Here is a 16786-nt window from a genome sequence, read left to right as displayed (position 1 = left end):
ATCTTAAAAAGTAGAGACATCACCTTGCCAACAAAGGTCCGTATAGTAAAAGCTCTGGTTTTCCCAGTAGTGATGTATGGAAGTGAGAGCTGGACCATAAAGAAGGCTGATCGCCAAAGAATTGATGCTTTTGAATTCTGGTGCTGGAGGAGACTCTTGAGAGTCCCATGGACTGCAAGAAGATCCAACCTCTCCATTCTGAAGGAAATCAGCCCTGAGTGCTCACTGGAAGGACACATCCTGAAGCTGAGGCTCCAAGACTTTGGCCACCTCATGAGAAGAGAAGACTCCCTGGAAAAGACCCTGATGTTGGGAAAGATGGAGGGCACAAGGAGAAGGGGACGACGGAGGACGAGATGGTGGGACAGTGTTCTCGAAGCTACCAGCATGAGTTTGACCAACTGCGGGAGGCAGTGGAAGACAGGAGGGCCTGGCGTGCTCTGGTCCATGGGGTCACGAAGAGTCGGACACGACTGAACGACTGAACAACAACAACCTTCAGTAGCTTAGGGCTTTTGAATTCTGGTGCTGGAGGAGACTCTTGAGAGTCCCATGGACTGCAAGAAGATGCAACCTCTCCATTCTGAAGGAAATCAGCCCTGAGTGCTCCCTGGAAGGACAGATCCTGAAGCTGAGGCTCCAAGACTTTGGCCACCTCATGAGAAGAGAAGACTCCCTGGAAAAGACCCTGATGTTGGGAAAGATGGAGGGCACAAGGAGAAGGGAGTGACGGAGGACGAGATGGTGGGACAGTGTTCTCAAAGCTACCAGCATAAGTCTGACCAAACTGCGGGAGGCAGTGGAAGACAGGAGGGCCTGGCGTGCTCTGGTCCAGGGGGTCACAAAGAGGCGGACACGACTAAACGACTCAACAACAACAACAATACATGGGGGCGTTTTATACACGGAAAAACATGGTAAATTATAATTTGAATTTGCTGGTGTGTGACTATCCCATCTAGAAATAACGACAGTCTGGAAGGGTAGAAGAAACTGTGCTTGGATATATGCTTTTATTCTATCTCACTGTTTCTTGGGAAGGAGACTGGGACCATTCCTAGAGGGAGGATGAGCTAAGAGGGACAGGAAGACCTGCCTTCCTTTGTCCTGGGTGGCTCCAGGATTCTGCTATTAATAGCCAGGATCTTCAGCTGTCGAGCTGCCGCCGTTAACTCTTTCCTGGCCCAAGCCCAGAGGAGACATCGAATCACAGGATTGTAGAATTGGAGGGGACCCAGTGGTCATCTAACCCAACTGCCCTGGCCAGACCCCACCTGGAGTCGTGTTGCGTCCCGTTCTGGGTGCCCCATTTTAAGATGGGTGTCGACAAGCTGGAAGGTGCGCAGAAGAGGGCGGCCAAGATGATGAAGGGTCCGGAAACTGAATTTTATGAGGATCGATGAGGGAATTGGGTGATGTTTAGCCCGGAGATGAGAGGATATGAGAGTCTTCTTCAAAAATCTGAAGGGCTTCTGAAATATACTCGGAGTCGAGAGTGGATTTCATGCTCTTTATTCAGCTCATAGTGCTGAGGAGGAATGGAAGTTCCCCCAGAATGTTTGCTTTATATACATTATTTACACAACGGGCCCCGCGTGATTGGCTAATTCCGGGATTCACCTGTAGGCCAATCAGGTTGCGGATTCACTTCCACCTGGAGCTGGATTGGGTGGCTCCTGTGGACCAATCATACTGCTGCATTCTGGATCCCATTGTTCTAGGACCAATCAGACTGCTGCATTCTGGATCCTATTGTTCTAGGACCAATCAGACTGCTACATTCTGGATCCTATTGTTCTAGGGCCAATCAGACCGCTGCATTCTGGATCCTATTGTTCTAGGACCAATCAGACTGCTGCATTCTGGATCCTGTTGTTCTAGGACCAATCAGACTGCTGCATTCTGGATCCTGTTGTTCTAGGTCTGCTGCATTCTGGATCCTGTTGTTCTAGGACCAATCAGACTGCTACATTCTGGATCCTATTGTTCTAGGGCCAATCAGACCGCTGCATTCTGGGTCCTATTGTTCTAGGACCAATCAGACTGCTGCATTCTGGATCCTGTTGTTCTAGGTCTGCTGCATTCTGGATCCTATTCAACTCAGTACATAACAGCTCCCTTCTTTTCCCTTACATTTCCAACATACATTTGACCCAGTTTTATACATTCTTCCAATCTGTACTGGTGTTATATACCATCTATACATCATTTTCATCTAATTTTCTTTCCAAAGAGAGCAGTCTGTAAATTTTAAGTCTGTTTTCCACAATCTTCCCCAGTCTTCAGACAGACCTATATCTTATGCCATAATATTTTATCATATGTGGCGGGAATGTAGATAAATTTAACAAAATAATAATTGGGAAATGATATATAATGAGCTGAAGAAAATGTTCAAATTAACATTTGCAAAAAAACAACCCAGAAGCATTTTTGTTAGGGATTGTAGGAAAAGACCTGTCAAGGAAAATGAAGAACATATTTTGCGTATGCGACAACGGCGGCCAGAGTCTTAATAGCACAAGGATGGAAGAATGAAGAAACCCCGACAAAAGAACGGTGGCAAGAGAAATTGATGGACTATGCGGAATTGGTGAAACTGACATACAAACTGCGTGATAAGGACAACTGTGACTTTAAAGAGGAATGGGAACTTTTTACAAACTACTTTAAAAAACAACAAAATGAACTAGACTCCTTGGCAGTTTTGAATAAACATACACAACTTATTGTTGCATATATATATATATATATATATATACACACACACACACACACACACACACACAGTGGTACCCCGCAAGACGAATGCCTCGGAAGACGAAAAACTCGCAAGACGAAAGGGTTTTTCATTTTCTGAGGTGCTTCGCAAGATGGATTTTCCTAAAGGCTTGCTTCGCTAGACGAAACGGCCCTGCCTCTCGTGTCATGGCGACGGTCACTGCTCGCACGCACGCTCGCTTCCCTGCTCCTCCGGCTCCCTCCCACCTTCCGGCTGACGGTTAGTGCCTCGCGCCGGTGCCCACCCCCCTCGCGCGCTCCCCTTAGAGAGCCGTTGCCGCCAGCAGCCAGCGTTGCAGCCAGAGTCGCGCTCCTGAGCCCCGCCGCCCTCCAGCAGCGGTGTCGCACGGTGGCCACAAGGCACGGGTGAGTCCGACGTACTGGCTGCGGCAGCTGTCCTGCTTCTCCCCGCCCCTCCCCGCCGTTGTCAGTGTTTAAATGCAGTGGTGCTTCGCAAGACGAAAAAACTCGCACAACGAAGAAACTCACGGAACTAATTAATTTCGTCTTGCGAGGCACCACTGTACATACACACACACACACACACACACACACACTGTATTTTTTGCTCTATAGGACGCACTTTTCCCCCTCCAAAAATTAAGTGGAAGTGTGTGTGCGTCCTATAGAGCGAATGCAGGCTGCGTGGCTAAGCCCAAAGCCAGAACAGGGAGACGGAGCAATTCGCAGCACTCTGTCCCGCTGTTCTAGCTTGGGGTTAGCTGCGCAAAGCCTCCGCAGGGCAGCGGGGTGAAGGCACCACACTGCCCTGCGGGGGCTTCAGAGGCTGAGCTCCGGGGGCTTCAGGCAGCTATCTGCAAGCCTATCTGCAAGGAGATCCCGCTGTGCTGGGAAGGCTTGCGGATAGCCACCTGAAGCCCTCCGAGCGCAGTGCAAACTCCCGCTGCGCTCCTGGGGCTTCAGGCAGCTATCCGCAAGCCTTCAGAGCGCAGTAGAAGTTCCTGCTGTGCTTGGAAGGCTTGCGGATAGCTGCCTGTTCTGGGGGTTGGGGTCGGGGGAAGCTTGGGCACAGCCCCACAGCTAAAAACGAAGCCAAGACAGGGAGCGGGATCCATCCCGGCTGGAGAGGTTGCGCGCGGCTAAAGAGGAAGCCAAGACAGCGAGCGGGATGGATCCCGCTCCTTGTCTTGGCTTCTTTGCTCTTTGGGGCTCGGGGGGGGGGGAATAATATTTTTTTTCTTTATTTCCCCCCAAAAAACTAGGTGCGCCCTATGGTCCGGTGCGCCCTATAGAGCGAAAAATACGGTATATAACATGACATGTGGAAGGTGGAGCAAGCAGTCTGGATAGCTCAGTCAGCAGAGAACGAGATTCAAAATCCTTAGGGTCCTGTGTTCGAGTCCCATGTTGGGCCAAAGTTTGGGGGGGTTCCTTCCAACTCTACAATTCCATGACCAAACATTAGGAAGAAATTTCTCGTTTCTCTTTATACTTTTCAAGTTTATACATTTCATTAGTTTTACAATTGAACATCTCAAAGTTTGACTTCCTTCTCCCTCTTTCTGCGGCGCCTTAAATTTATTTTTTACATATCTTCTGCATGTCCACATTCAGTTAATTTCCTCATTTAATTATCTGCTTTAAATATATACTCCTATGAACCTGCAGGTTGTTACAAGAATCCTGCCAATGTTTTCATCTGTTTGCAATTTATCTGTAAATATTCAACAAACCGTTTCCATTCTTTTATAAAAAGTTTATCTTGATTTCTTATTCATCTGGTAAGTTTCGCCATTTCTGCATATTCCATAAGTTTTTGTATCCATTCTTCCTTTGCTGGGACTTCTGTTTCTTCCCACTTTGGGGCAAGTAGCATTCTTGCCGCCGTAGTATAGCATACATAAATAAATCCCTATACAATTTAGATAGTTCTGTCCCTATAATCCCCCAAAGAAAAGCTTCTGGTTTTTGTTTTGCAAAAGTTATTTTGAACATCCTTTTCGATTCATTGTACAGTCATACCTCGGGTTACAGACGCTTCAGGTTGCGTGTTTTCGGGTTACGGACGCACTGAAACCTGGAAGTACTCAAACAGGTTACTTCCGGGTTTTGGCGCTCGCACATGCGCAGAAGCACAAAATTGCACTTTGTGCATGCGCCGAAGCGCAACTCGTGCATGTTGCGGACGCTGCGGGTTGTGAACGTGCCTCCCGCATGGATCACGTTCACAACCTGAGCGTCCGCTGTATATCATTTCCAGGTAAGCTTTAACCTTGCTACAAGACCACCACATATGATAAAAAGAACCTTCTTTCTCTTTACATTTCCAACACTTGTTTGATTTAGATTTTTGCCAGTTTACTCGGTGTTAGGTAAAGGGACCCCAACCATTAGGTCCAGTCGTGGCCGACTCTGGGGTTGCGGCGCTCATCTCGCTTTACTGGCCGAGGGAGCCAGCGTACGGTCATGTGGCCAGCATGACTAAGCCGCTTCTGGCGAACCAGAGCAGCGCACGGAAACGCCGTTTACCTTCCCGCCGGAGTGGTACCTATTGATCTACTTGCACTTTGATGTGCTTTCGAACTGCTAGGTTGGTAGGAGCAGAGACCGAGCAACGGGAGCTCACCCCGTCATTGCGGGGATTCGAGCCGCTGACCTTCTGGGCTGCTAAAAAAGCCAATGCAATTCTGGGCTGCATCAATAGGAGTATAGCATATAGATCAAGGGAAGTAATAGTGCCACTGTATTCTGCTCTGGTCAGACCTCACCTGGAGTACTGTGTCCAGTTCTGGGCACCACACTTCAAGAAGGACACTGACAAACTGGAACGTGTCCAGAGGAGGGCAACCAAAATGGTCAAAGGCCTGGAAACGATGCCTTATGAGGAACGGCTAAGGGAGCTGGGCATGTTTAGCCTGGAGAAGAGGAGGTTAAGGGGTGATATGATAGCCATTTTCAAATATATAAAAGGATGTCACATAGAGGAGGGAGAAAGGTTGTTTTCTGCTGCTCCAGAGAAGCGGACACGGAGCAATGGATCCAAACTACAAGAAAGAAGATTCCACCTAAACATTAGGAAGAACTTCCTGACAGTAAGAGCTGTTCGACAGTGGAATTTGCTGCCAAGGAGTGTGGTGGAGTCTCCTTCTTTGGTGGTCTTTAAGCAGCGGCTTGACAACCATATGTCAGGAGTGCTCTGATGGTGTTTCCTGCTTGGCAGAGGGTTGGACTCGATGGCCCTTGTGGTCTCTTCCAACTCTATGATTCTATGATTCTATGATCGGCAAGTCCTAGGCTCTGTGGTTTAACCCAGAGCGCCACCTGCGTCCCTTACATGGCTAGGTAAAGGTAAAGGGACCCCTGACCATTAGGTCCAGTTGTGGCCGACTCTGGGGTTGTGGCGCTCATCTTGCTTTATTGGCCGAGGGAGCCGGCGTGCAGCTTCCGGGTCATGTGGCCAGCATGACTAAGCCACTTCTGGCGAACCAGAGCAGCGCATGGAAATGCCGTTTACCTTCCCGCCGGAGCGGTACCTATTGATCTACTTGCACTTTGACGTGCTTTCGAACTGCTAGGTTGGCAGGAGCAGGGACCGAGCAACAGGAGCTCACCCCGTCGCAGGGATTCGAACCGCGACCTTCTCATCGGTAAGTCCTAGGCTCTGTGGTTTAACCCACAGCGCCACCCGCATCCCTTACTCAGTGTTAGATACCAGCAATATACCATTTTCACACAATTTAGGAAGAACCTTCTGACGGCAAGAGTCATTTGACTGCGGAACGGACTCCCTAAGAGGTTTCGAGGCAGCGATTCAATGGCCACCTGCCAGGGATTCTTTCGCTGCGATTGCTGGTTGGACTGGATGACCTTTGGGGGTCCCAACTCTACAATTCCAGATTCTACGAACCGCCTGCAATGCAGGGATGAGCCCCATATTTTGAACATCCGGACAGTTTCCGTTCAGAGGAAAACCCGGGTTGAATCTAAGGAGACCAACTCTCTGCATCTCTGTGACCCGATTTGCACGGCGCCCCTTCTGCACTGTCTCCCCCTGCTGTTCCCTTGCGGTATTGCGCCGACAGGAAAAGGAAGCTAGGCTGCCCTCTGCAGGCTGCAGCAGAAGCAGGGTTCTGACTGGCTGCCACACCGCCACACCGCCACACCTCCCCCTGCTGGCAGCTCCAAGTCCTGCACCCTCCAAGCCACCGGGTCCAAAAGACCTTTTGCTCACCAGGCTGATCAGCTGCGAGAGAGACATCCCGATGCGGACGGGGACTCTGTCGTCGACGCTGCGGACAGGCAGGACCTTTGTGGAGTAGTTCTGGGTGAGTTTATCCACCAGGCGGCCCTCAGCTTCTGAGCAGCTCACAACTGGAGAGAGAGAGAGAGAGAGAGAGAGTCTCAGTTTGTCTTCTGCAATGGGGCAGATCGCAGGCCATCGGGAACGGCCAACGTTTGAACAGAACCGAGGAGTTGGAAGGGAGCCTCAAAGGCCATCTAGATGAACCCCCTGCAACGCAGCGATTGCATCTGAAGAATCCCCAACGGACGCCCAGCCAACCTCTCTTTAAAAGTCTCCGGCGAAGCCCAGATTTGTGGCATTGAAAGGGATTTTTTTAAAAGGCTATTTTTAAATTAAATTTCTGTTTTAGAATATTCACTTAAACCACCTTAAACTATCGACGGCTTCCCTTTCCGTGGTTCATTTTGCGCAAGAGAAGTCCCTGCGTATTTTACATAAACGGAACCATTCCGTACTCCATCCCTCAAAACTTATTTGCACTGTTGGATTTATCTTCAGGCGGCCGGCGTTTTCAAACGGAAGGGATCTCCAAGGATCATCCAGCTGAACTTCTTCTTTTTTTATTGACTTAAATAAAAAAAATTATACAGACAGCAAAACAAAGAAGTCTAAATTAACATTGCCTTCTACTGATAAGAAATAATAACAACTATTACAGTAATGAAAATACTAAAAGTACATTTACTTCCGCTTTTAAACTTCTGGTTACAATATATTACTATTCTATAAGGATCTATTATATCCTTTGCTTTCCTATATATTACTTTATTTCCCAAATTCAACCTAACCCTCCCCTCCTCCCCACGGCCTCCCTTCACCTGTGTGAACAGAAATCACTTCTATTTAGCGCCAACGGCGTTGTCTTGTCTCTCCGCCATTTCTGCATCCCGGAACTGCTAACAGGTATTAGGATCCCCATATACCAGTTTTTTTACATTTATCCTGGTGTCGAAACGGCTAACATACCTTACTGCTGGCCTGAAATGTGGAATTTGCATTGTATTATTTGCACCTGAGCCTATCCGTGATTTACTGTATTTTTCGCTCTATAAGACGCACCAGACCACAAGATGCACCTAGTTTTTGGAGGAGGAAAACAAGAAAAAAAATATTCTGAATCTCAGAAGCCAGAACAGCAAGAGGGATCGCTGCGCAGTGAAAGCAGCAATCCCTCTTGCTGTTCTGGCTTCTGGGATAGCTGCGCAGCCTGCATTCGCTCCATAAGACGCACACACATTTCCCCTTACTTTTTAGGAGGGGAAAAGTGAGTCTTATAGAGCAAAAAATACGGTATTTATTTGCTCACTAAATTCATACCCCATCTGTTCCTCCAAGGAGCTGACGTTCACGGTTCTCCCCCTCCTCATTTAATCCTCACAAAAGCCCTATGAGTGGGAATTCGAACCCAGGTCTCTCGCGGGTCGCGGTGCGGCAATCTAACCACTGCGCCGCACTGCCTCGCTTTAGGGATGCTGTAATCCACTCGGAGGTTAGTTTGAAAGAAGAAGCAGAATCGTTATAATAATATTTTTGATGAAATATAATATTATAATAATAGTAATAATATAATCGTTATAATAATATTTTTGACCGCCATTTAAAACGACACTCATCGGCGCTGAATTACCCAGCAGCCAGAGAGAGAACAGGGTTAGGCCACCGGCAAAGCACAGAAAAACTCCAAGATTTTCCAAATAAAATAATAACAATTTGACATTTGGTAATTCAAGAAAAGCACCGCTGCAGTTGAGGAAACTTTGTAGGACTTCATTATACTCCAGGCCATGCTTCCCCGGCATTTTTCGTTCTCCTTTTATTACTCATCCATCATGTCAGGAAATCAGATCAGGTTCACTGCAACGAATCCCTTTCATTTCATTCCCCGAATTTCTCAACTTTATATTCTTTTTATGACATGTTAAGGAAGGCGCTGAGATCTTTACAGGGCCTCTGGAAACCCCGAATCAATAAACGAGCCTGCACTGAATTCTCCAGGCTGCAATATATATATATATATATATATATATATATATATATAGAGCAAGGTGGGGTTTCCACAATGATCCGAACGGAGGTTTTTTCGCTCCCTTCTCACACTTATATATTTCTTTTCATTCTCCTCCTCCCCATTTTCTCCTCGCAACAACCCCCCTGCGAGGGAGGCTAGGCGGCGGGAGGCAATTTTGAATTTATTGCCGTTCACATTTTATGCTGCATTTTACGCCGTGTTTTCGGTTGCATCCATTGTTTTAAATTTGTGGTGGGAAAAGGAGTTATCTGCGGGACTGAATGTAGGTAGGTTTGTATATATTTAAGGATTGTATGAAATGTATGTTTGCATGCTTGTATATTCGCAGTATGTGTGTATTAATGCTGAATTATTTTAACAATAAAAAAGTAAATAAATTTGTTGTTAGCCGCCCTGAGCCCGGTTTTCTGAACCGGGAAGGGTGGGGTATAAATAAAAAAATATTATTCTTATTAATTATGGGCTCGGGTGGGGGATTCGAATCCGGGCCCCACACGCTAACCACTACACCAGCTGTCCCAAACCCCTCTCCCACATCGCAGGGTGGACTTTTATTAGGAGGAAAAAGCAAAACACTCACCTAGGGCACAAAGAGACAGCAGGAGACCCCAAAGAATGGCTCGGCCGGCCATGATATTCCTTGTTTATCGGCAAGGTCCCAGAAGCAGTGACCCCCACCCAACCACCCCCCTGCCCCTTCCCCCAAAGCCAAGCAAGAGCATCTTATTGGCGTTGGCACCTGCCAGTCAACAGGAAACTGGAACGGACAGCAGGGTTTGTCCGGCGAGCGAAGATTGTGTTACTGGTTGGCATCTCACAGCTGTCGTGGGATTTCCGGCCGGGCCACCTGTTCCCCAAAAGGCCCTCCAGAAAAGGCCTTTATTTCATGTATTTTTTTAAAAGCCTCTCCGGCTGCAGGAATCGCAACCCAGACCGTATAACCAGCCGTATAACCGGCTCGGCCAAACTTCGAGACCAAAGTGCCAGACTCTGGCAGGCAGCATTTCTGAACCCGGTTCCAAAACGTGGAAGCGAAGCGTTGGGGAAACTGGAGCCGGAAGAAGAGAGCAGCAGGGATTGGGGAAACCGGGAGCCGGATCCTGTTTTGGATGTTTGGAATGGGGAGGGAAGGCCAGAGATGGAGTCACACTGGACTGGAGCCAAAACTATATATATACCGTATATATGGAAGAGGCGATAGGTTCCAGCCCAGCTTTGCGCTGGAAAAGGACTCCGGTTCAATCGCTAAGAGCAGATCTAAGCAGCTCGGAAGAGCCCTGCTGGATCTCAATAGCCCGCCTAATCACAGAATCGTAGGGATCCCCAGAGGTCATCCATCCGAACCCCGCTGCAATGCAGGAATTTTTTGCCCGATGTGGGATTCAAACCCACAACCCTGAGGTTAAAAGTCTCACGCTCTACCAACTGAGCTAGTCTCTCTCCAGCATCTCGCCCTCAGAGTGGCCAAGCAGACGCCCGTTACATGAAACCGACGAGCAGGATTCGAACCCAAGTCCGGCCCCTAACAACTGGCTTTCAGAAGAAGAGCCCTCGCGGCTAGTAGCCACCCCATAGCCTTTATCCTCCCTGGCTTTGTCCAGCCCTCTTTTAATGGAGTTAAGTTTGGTAGCCGTTGCCGCCTCAAGTGGCAGGGAGTTCCGCAGTTTAACAACGCGCAAAGAAGTCCCGAATCGTCCAGCATTCAGATGCATGGGATGCCCACGAGTCCGAGCCAAGGAGGGAACCTTAAAAAGGTGGCCGGGAAGGAAATCTCCGGCATGTCTGGATTGTAGAATGGTCGAGTTCAGAGGGGCACCTAGGGGTCATCCGGCCGAACCCCCCTGCAATGCTGAAATGACGACTGAAGAATCCCTGCCAGGCGGCCACCCAAACCTCCGACGGGAGGAGAGACGTCGCAGAGTCGTACAGTTGCAGAGGGCCCCCGCAAAGGTCATCCATTCCAACCCCGCCTCCAGATACTCACAGAGACAAGCCAGGTAGAATAATAGAAACTTTCTTTTTTTATTATTATTTCCAGAGTGCAGGACAAAAGGGGTGGGGGGGCAAGGAGACTCTCGGCCCATCGCACCAGGTTTATGGAAAGGGGAGGTTTTTAAGTTATTGCTGAGAGGGAGCCGGTTTCTCATGCAAGGGAGTCGTGGCCAAAGGCAGAGAGGATTCCTGCAATTATTGCTTTTCTGTGCTGGTTAAAGGGGAGGGGGGAGGAGAAGGCGGGAGTGGGGGGGCGGAGCCAAGGAGGCCAAGCCCCGCCTCCTCCTCCAGAGGTTGTCAGGTCCCCATGGTTTGTAGCAGAATGGTGGAACACATCTGGGAGCGAAAAGGTTTCTGAGCCCAAAATTAAACATGCCCCAAAATGCAGTTTTTTCTGACTTCCGATCGAGACGGTGCAACTCAAACTCCCAAACAGGGAGATTTGAAATTTGGAGGGGAATTTATTTCTGAAAAATTGGTTCTTCTTCAAAGAGATTTGAAATCCCGTTTTTTCCATTTCAGATCTGGAAGCGAAATGAAAAGGGTTTTGAAATCTGGGAATCAGGGAGTTTGCTTTTCATCAGTGCTTTTTGGGGGGCACAGGGGTACGCAAACCCCTAAATGTTTTGTGAATCGTCGTACTTTTGTCCGTATACAGTCTTTATTTCCCTGATTTGAACTATAAAACGGTGGTTTTCTTGAGTCAAAACGAGGGGAACTTCAGTAATCGTTGCAAGATAGCCACGAGAGTAAAGATATATTGAGAAAAAGTTAAATGATGATAAAAGTGTGTATTGGCAATAATTAATATGAAATTGAAATAAGGAATATATGGGAGGTTGGGTCTATAGTGTTAAGAGCAACTAATGTTTTATGGTTTGCTAAGAAAATTTTGTGTTTATTGTTATTCCTGTGGGTAATCCTGTATCCGTGTTTGGTTTTTTTTTTTTTGCTGTATCAATTAAAAAGAGAGAGATTGTGAGAAGCCCTGAACATTTTTTAAAGAAAAGAAAAGCACTCCTTTTCAGAACATCCCGGTTCCTTAGCCCGATTCAAAATGAGAGGGGTTCTTTGGGTTGATTTTAGGTTTATAACTTCTCCCCCATTTTTGTACTGGGCCGAGGAATTAGGATGTTCCGGAAAGAAAACGGTCCCATTACCAGATTTCAAAATTCTTTTGTTCCCCCCCACAACAGAAAAAAGGGGTGGGAATATACATGGTGCAGATTTCAAATCCTGCTCAGAAATCAGAGTGGAGTTTGGAATGATTTTTAATTCTGGAATCCCTTCAAAACGTGGAAGGGACCCGAGGTCATCCAGACCAACCCCCTTGCAAGGCAGGAATCGAACTCGGAACCACGGAACCACGTTTGTGCCTGGCAACCTCTGGAGAAGTTGGAGAACGGAGGGGAAGGAGAGGTGGAGGGAGGGAGGGAGAAAGGAGGCTGAGCGGAGAGAAGGGAGTGGGGAAGGCCCGGGGAACCCCACACACGGGGAGGCAGGAGAGGGGTGTTTAATGCCAAAGGAGACCAGGCAGAGTTGGACTCCGAACCCTCCCTCTCCCACGGCCCTGTCCTTCGGCTGAGGCATTAAGGTGGCTGGGAGGAAGGAGATTATACAGAATTATATACACAGTACAGCCTTCAGATATAAAGTTCGCACGCACAAAAAAAAGGTGGGGGGGAAAGAGGTTAGATTTCAAACCCACAACCTTTCGCGCCAGCCAGTCGCTCTGAACCACTCGCTTGGTACTGGTGCAATCGCGATGTCCGTACATGCAAACACACACACACACAGAGGTGTTCAAGAAATGTGTTGCAGAAAGGTGAAGATGAGAAGGCTCTAGAGGAATTCATCTCCCGGCAGTGAAATGGTTAAAGCCGCTGCAGGAAATGGGGCGTTGTAGGGCCCATAGAGTTGGAAAGGAGACCCCCCCACAGGGTCCAACCCCCCCTGCATTGAAGGGTGAATAATCCCAAATAAGTGGCCCTCCAACCTCTGCTTAAAAACCTCGAGTGAATCATAGACATAGAGTTCCTGCAATTCCAGAATCGCAACTAAAGTAATGTAATCATAATGACAACCATCGTTGGGATTTCTTTTCTTGTCATTCGAATCGCTCGGTTTGGGTCCTTTCTCTCCAGGTTATCAGAAAGCAAGCTTGCTCCCTCTCCCGTGATGGGACAGCCTTTCAGATACAGTGGTACCTCAGGTTACATATGCTTCAGGTTACATACGCTTCAGGTTACAGACTCCACTAACCCAGAAATAGTACCTTGGGTTAAGAACTTTGCTTCAGGATGAGAACAGAAATCGTGTTCCGGCGGTGCGGCAGCAGCAGGAGGCCCCATTAGCTAAAGTGGTGCTTCAGGTTAAGAACAGTTTCAGGTTAAGTACGGACCTCCGGAACGAATTAAGTAGTTAACCCGAGGTACCACTATATTTGATGATGGCTGCCACACGTCTGAATCTACACAACTCCATTTGCGCAGGAGGAGAAAAAAGATGCTGCGATGTGTTGTGTGTGTGTGTTTGCGCATGGAAGAGATCATTTGCGCACAACCCCCCGAAAGAGAAAACCAAGCAGCTCACTCAAAACATTGCACCAGTCGATCGATCCATGCGCTTCCCACACCGCCCACTGGTGGCCGGGCGGAGAATTGCTCCCATGTGGGTGGTTGCCTTTTTCTGGGCAGCTGTCGCCCCCTTGTGGCCGTACCTTGCAAAGACACCGTTGCGCCCCTACTGGATCCTCAGCAGAGAAATTCCTGAGTTCGCTTGAACCCTGTAGCCATTGGACAGGAGGGGATAAGGAGAGGGGGTCGCCTGGTTTCCGACTCGAGGGCGGCAGCGGGTGCCCGGGACACCTATGGCTCTGGCTGGGTGCGGTCACCGCCGGGAGGAAGACGAGATAGGTAGTCACTGCCGCATATGGCTCATTAAAGCGTCGGGCCTGATCGTGGAATCGTAGGGTCGGGACACCCCGAAGGGCATCTAGCCCCACCCGCTGCGGGGCAGGTCCCGCGTGCAAAGAATCCCCTGGATATCCCGTTTGTTGGTCCCTTCCTGCTCTCTGTTGGCTGGACAGAGATCAGATCTCTCTTTCAAACATGGCTCGGTAAGGATGGAGCAGGGCGAGGCGAATTTGGAACCCGGGGCCAAGGCATTGCGGAACCCAGGCCCGGCTTTCTGGAAGAGGGTCTAACGCAGCCTGGCGCCCCAGATGTTTTCGGACTATTCCCATGGGAGTTATAGTCCAAAAAGGACCTGGGGGCGCCAGGTTGGAGGAGGACGGTCTAGTGGTTTCTGAGATTTGAACCCGAGGCCCCAGGGCTTTTTTGTGGTGTGGGGGGCAGCTTAGCTCCGTGGCTGTGTGGAATTAGAACATGCGTCCATGGATGGGCAGGAAGGATTGGGGAATGGGGAACAGGAAACACCCCCCCCTTCTCTAGCAGGGATCGGAGTTGGGACACCCCGAAGGTCATCCAACCCAACCCCATGCAACGGTCCCGGGTTCATTTTCTGGAAGACAAACGCAGGGCAATGCAAGATGCAAAAAACGATTCCACATCCATCCACTCCCCACCCTAGAGACCCCTCCGAACCCCACAGTAAACCCTATCCCCACCCCCCTCACAGAACACGGGTTCGAATTGGCTTATTCCCCCCAAACCCCGCTCAGTCTCGTTCCTTTATGGCCTCTTGAAATCCTGAAATCGGATTGGAGTATGGCGAATCTGGGCTCTGGGATGCAGGAGGAGGAGACAGGGTTGGGGTGTCAAAATGGTGGTGGGTTTTTGGGGGGGCGGGCGCAGAGTTTTATGGCATACACCCTCCCCTGAGTTATTGGCTATTTGTTCCCCAATAAGGTCCATGCGCCAGGAAGATCATCGAGATGTTGCAAATTATGTTTTTTGGGGGGTGTCCAGATTGCGACCTCCACCCCCGCAGGCCAGTATGACAGTGTCGCCACTCAGTGGCCAAATATGGTTATTGCATTTTCTTCTTTTGCAGTGGAAGCTGGGAAAATGCCCCTTGGTGTGAACGCAATGCTGCCATCCGGTGGCCGGAGGTGGGTATGACACCTGTTAGTTTCGCAGGCTGCAAAATGTTCTTGGTTCCTGATAGCGCAATGTCGGCCCCCGGTGGCTGAAATCAGAAATACAGTCTTGTCGCTGCAGAACACAGGAGCCCGGCAAACGAAAAGGCAGTCCTTTTCATCACGAGTGTCCGGAACTGGCATTGCATTACGTTTTTCATTTTAAAAAAGTGCCCACAAACGAAGAAAAAGATTCCACATTATTTTTTTTCAATTGCTCCAAGAGAATAGTGTTTAGATGGTTTCGCTTTGAAGGTTTCTCCCCAGTTTTTACATCCTGGGACCTTCTGGAGGCAGAAGACAGTCTCAGCTACCTGAGCTGGTTAAACCAAGAGTCAACTCACCCCCCCCGCCCCCCCCCATATAACCACCTGCCGCTGTTATTCACAAATCCTAAAAGCCCAGCGGCGAAATTATATACATCCTGCAACGATTCCAGATTGGAGAATGTCGCCCTCCGGTGGCGGAAAAGGGGATAGCACAGTTGTCACGAAATCGAAAAACTCCCCCCCTCCAAACCCCCCCCCCCGGAGTAGGAAACTGTGTCATTTTCCATTGGCTGTTAGAAGAACGTTGACACACTTCTTTTAAAAACACTTCTCTCCTTCTCCCTGAAGTTGTGCCGTCGGTTCCAGCGAAGACGCACTCGTCTCGCCGTTTTGGAAGACTGCTGTGGATCGGTTGGGTTGCAAAAAACGTCACTTTTATCCCTGACGAGACGCAACAACTTCTGCAATAGGGAAGCCGGAAGCCCCATACACAGTGGATTTGTCACAGTTAGGAAGAAGAAAAATCCCGGATTCGCAATGTCGCCCCCGTGTGGCCGGAGGCCGTAATGCACCTGTAAGCGCAAAACGGAAGACTTTCCCCCCCCTCTTTTCCAAGGTGGCGGCCGACGACGGACCTCCTCCTTTCCCGGCCGGATCCTGTCCGGGTCCAAAGTCCCGCAGAGGCGGAAGACAGCGAGAGAGAAGGGGAGACACATCCTGAGAGAAGATGGAAGATCCGTGAAGGTGTGTTTGGGAAGGTGTTTCTTGGCCGGCAGCCGTCTCGGAGGTGTGTGGGGTGGTAGTGTGTGCAGGCGGCTCGCACGGGGGAAGTGGGGGGCGGAGGAGAAGGCGCACCCCCCCATTCCTCGGGGCTACGTGGCTTCCGCCTTGGAGATCTCTTTGACGGGCGCGGCGGTGGCACCGGCCTCCTCTGCCTTCTTCGCCAGGACCGGCTCCACCACGTTGTGTAAGGAAGGCTCGCGATACAAGGCCACTGCGGAGGGAGAAAGGAGGAAAGGGTTAAAATGGCGCCGGACTACAATTCCCATCGGCCCCCAGTTGCGGGGGACCAGAGCGGCTCCCCCCCCCCCCGTGAAGGAAGACCTTGCCTGGGCTCCAGGAACTTCTCTAAGCCGCGTGCCTCTTTGGGCAAAGGTGGCAGAGCTGTGCGGCACGCAGTTACCATATTTTTCGCCCCATAGGGCGCGCCGGCCCATAGGGCGCACCTAGTTTTTTTGGGGGGAAATAAAGAAAAAAATTTTTATTTCCCCCCCCCCCCCCCCAGGCATGGGGCTGGGGTGGGGGAAGCCCGAGTTTCCCAGCCCCCAGAACAGGCTGTTCTCTGCACGCCG

The 16786-nt window shown here is 49.6% G+C and overlaps 2 protein-coding genes and 1 long non-coding RNA gene across 4 annotated transcripts in view; 1 reads left to right on the top strand and 2 right to left on the bottom strand.

The window, feature by feature from the left end:
- The window catches only part of CHRNB1 (cholinergic receptor nicotinic beta 1 subunit), a 29268-nt gene extending 19488 nt beyond the window's left edge, over positions 1-9780 (bottom strand). Inside the window, exons 1-2 of one of the 2 annotated variants that reach the window (XR_014504349.1) lie at positions 9655-9780; positions 6974-7113 (exon numbers count right to left, since the gene is read on the bottom strand). Coding sequence is in view for 1 of the 2 variants with exons in the window: in XM_083410446.1 (XP_083266572.1) it covers positions 6974-7113; positions 9655-9706 (192 nt within the window). In the remaining variant the exon portion in view is untranslated. The remainder of the gene's footprint in view (positions 1-6973; positions 7114-9654) is intronic. The other variant, XM_083410446.1, reaches the window with a different exon arrangement.
- The window catches only part of LOC310663273, a 297785-nt gene that overhangs the window by 11469 nt on the left and 269530 nt on the right, over positions 1-16786 (top strand). The gene's annotated exons all lie outside the window — the stretch shown is intronic.
- Positions 16035-16786, bottom strand: part of FGF11 (fibroblast growth factor 11) — a 43531-nt gene continuing 42779 nt past the window's right edge. The window contains exon 5 of the mRNA XM_083410787.1: positions 16035-16428. Within this exon, the coding sequence (XP_083266913.1) occupies positions 16307-16428 (122 nt within the window). The 3' untranslated portion in view covers positions 16035-16306. The remainder of the gene's footprint in view (positions 16429-16786) is intronic.

The sequence above is a fragment of the Podarcis tiliguerta genome, assembly GCF_965153285.1.
Source record: "Podarcis tiliguerta genome assembly, chromosome: 13".
In the NCBI taxonomy this organism is placed as follows: domain Eukaryota; kingdom Metazoa; phylum Chordata; class Lepidosauria; order Squamata; family Lacertidae; genus Podarcis; species Podarcis tiliguerta.
The sequence above is the reverse complement of the archived record's forward strand: the minus strand, read 5'-3'. Positions and strand labels throughout refer to the sequence as shown.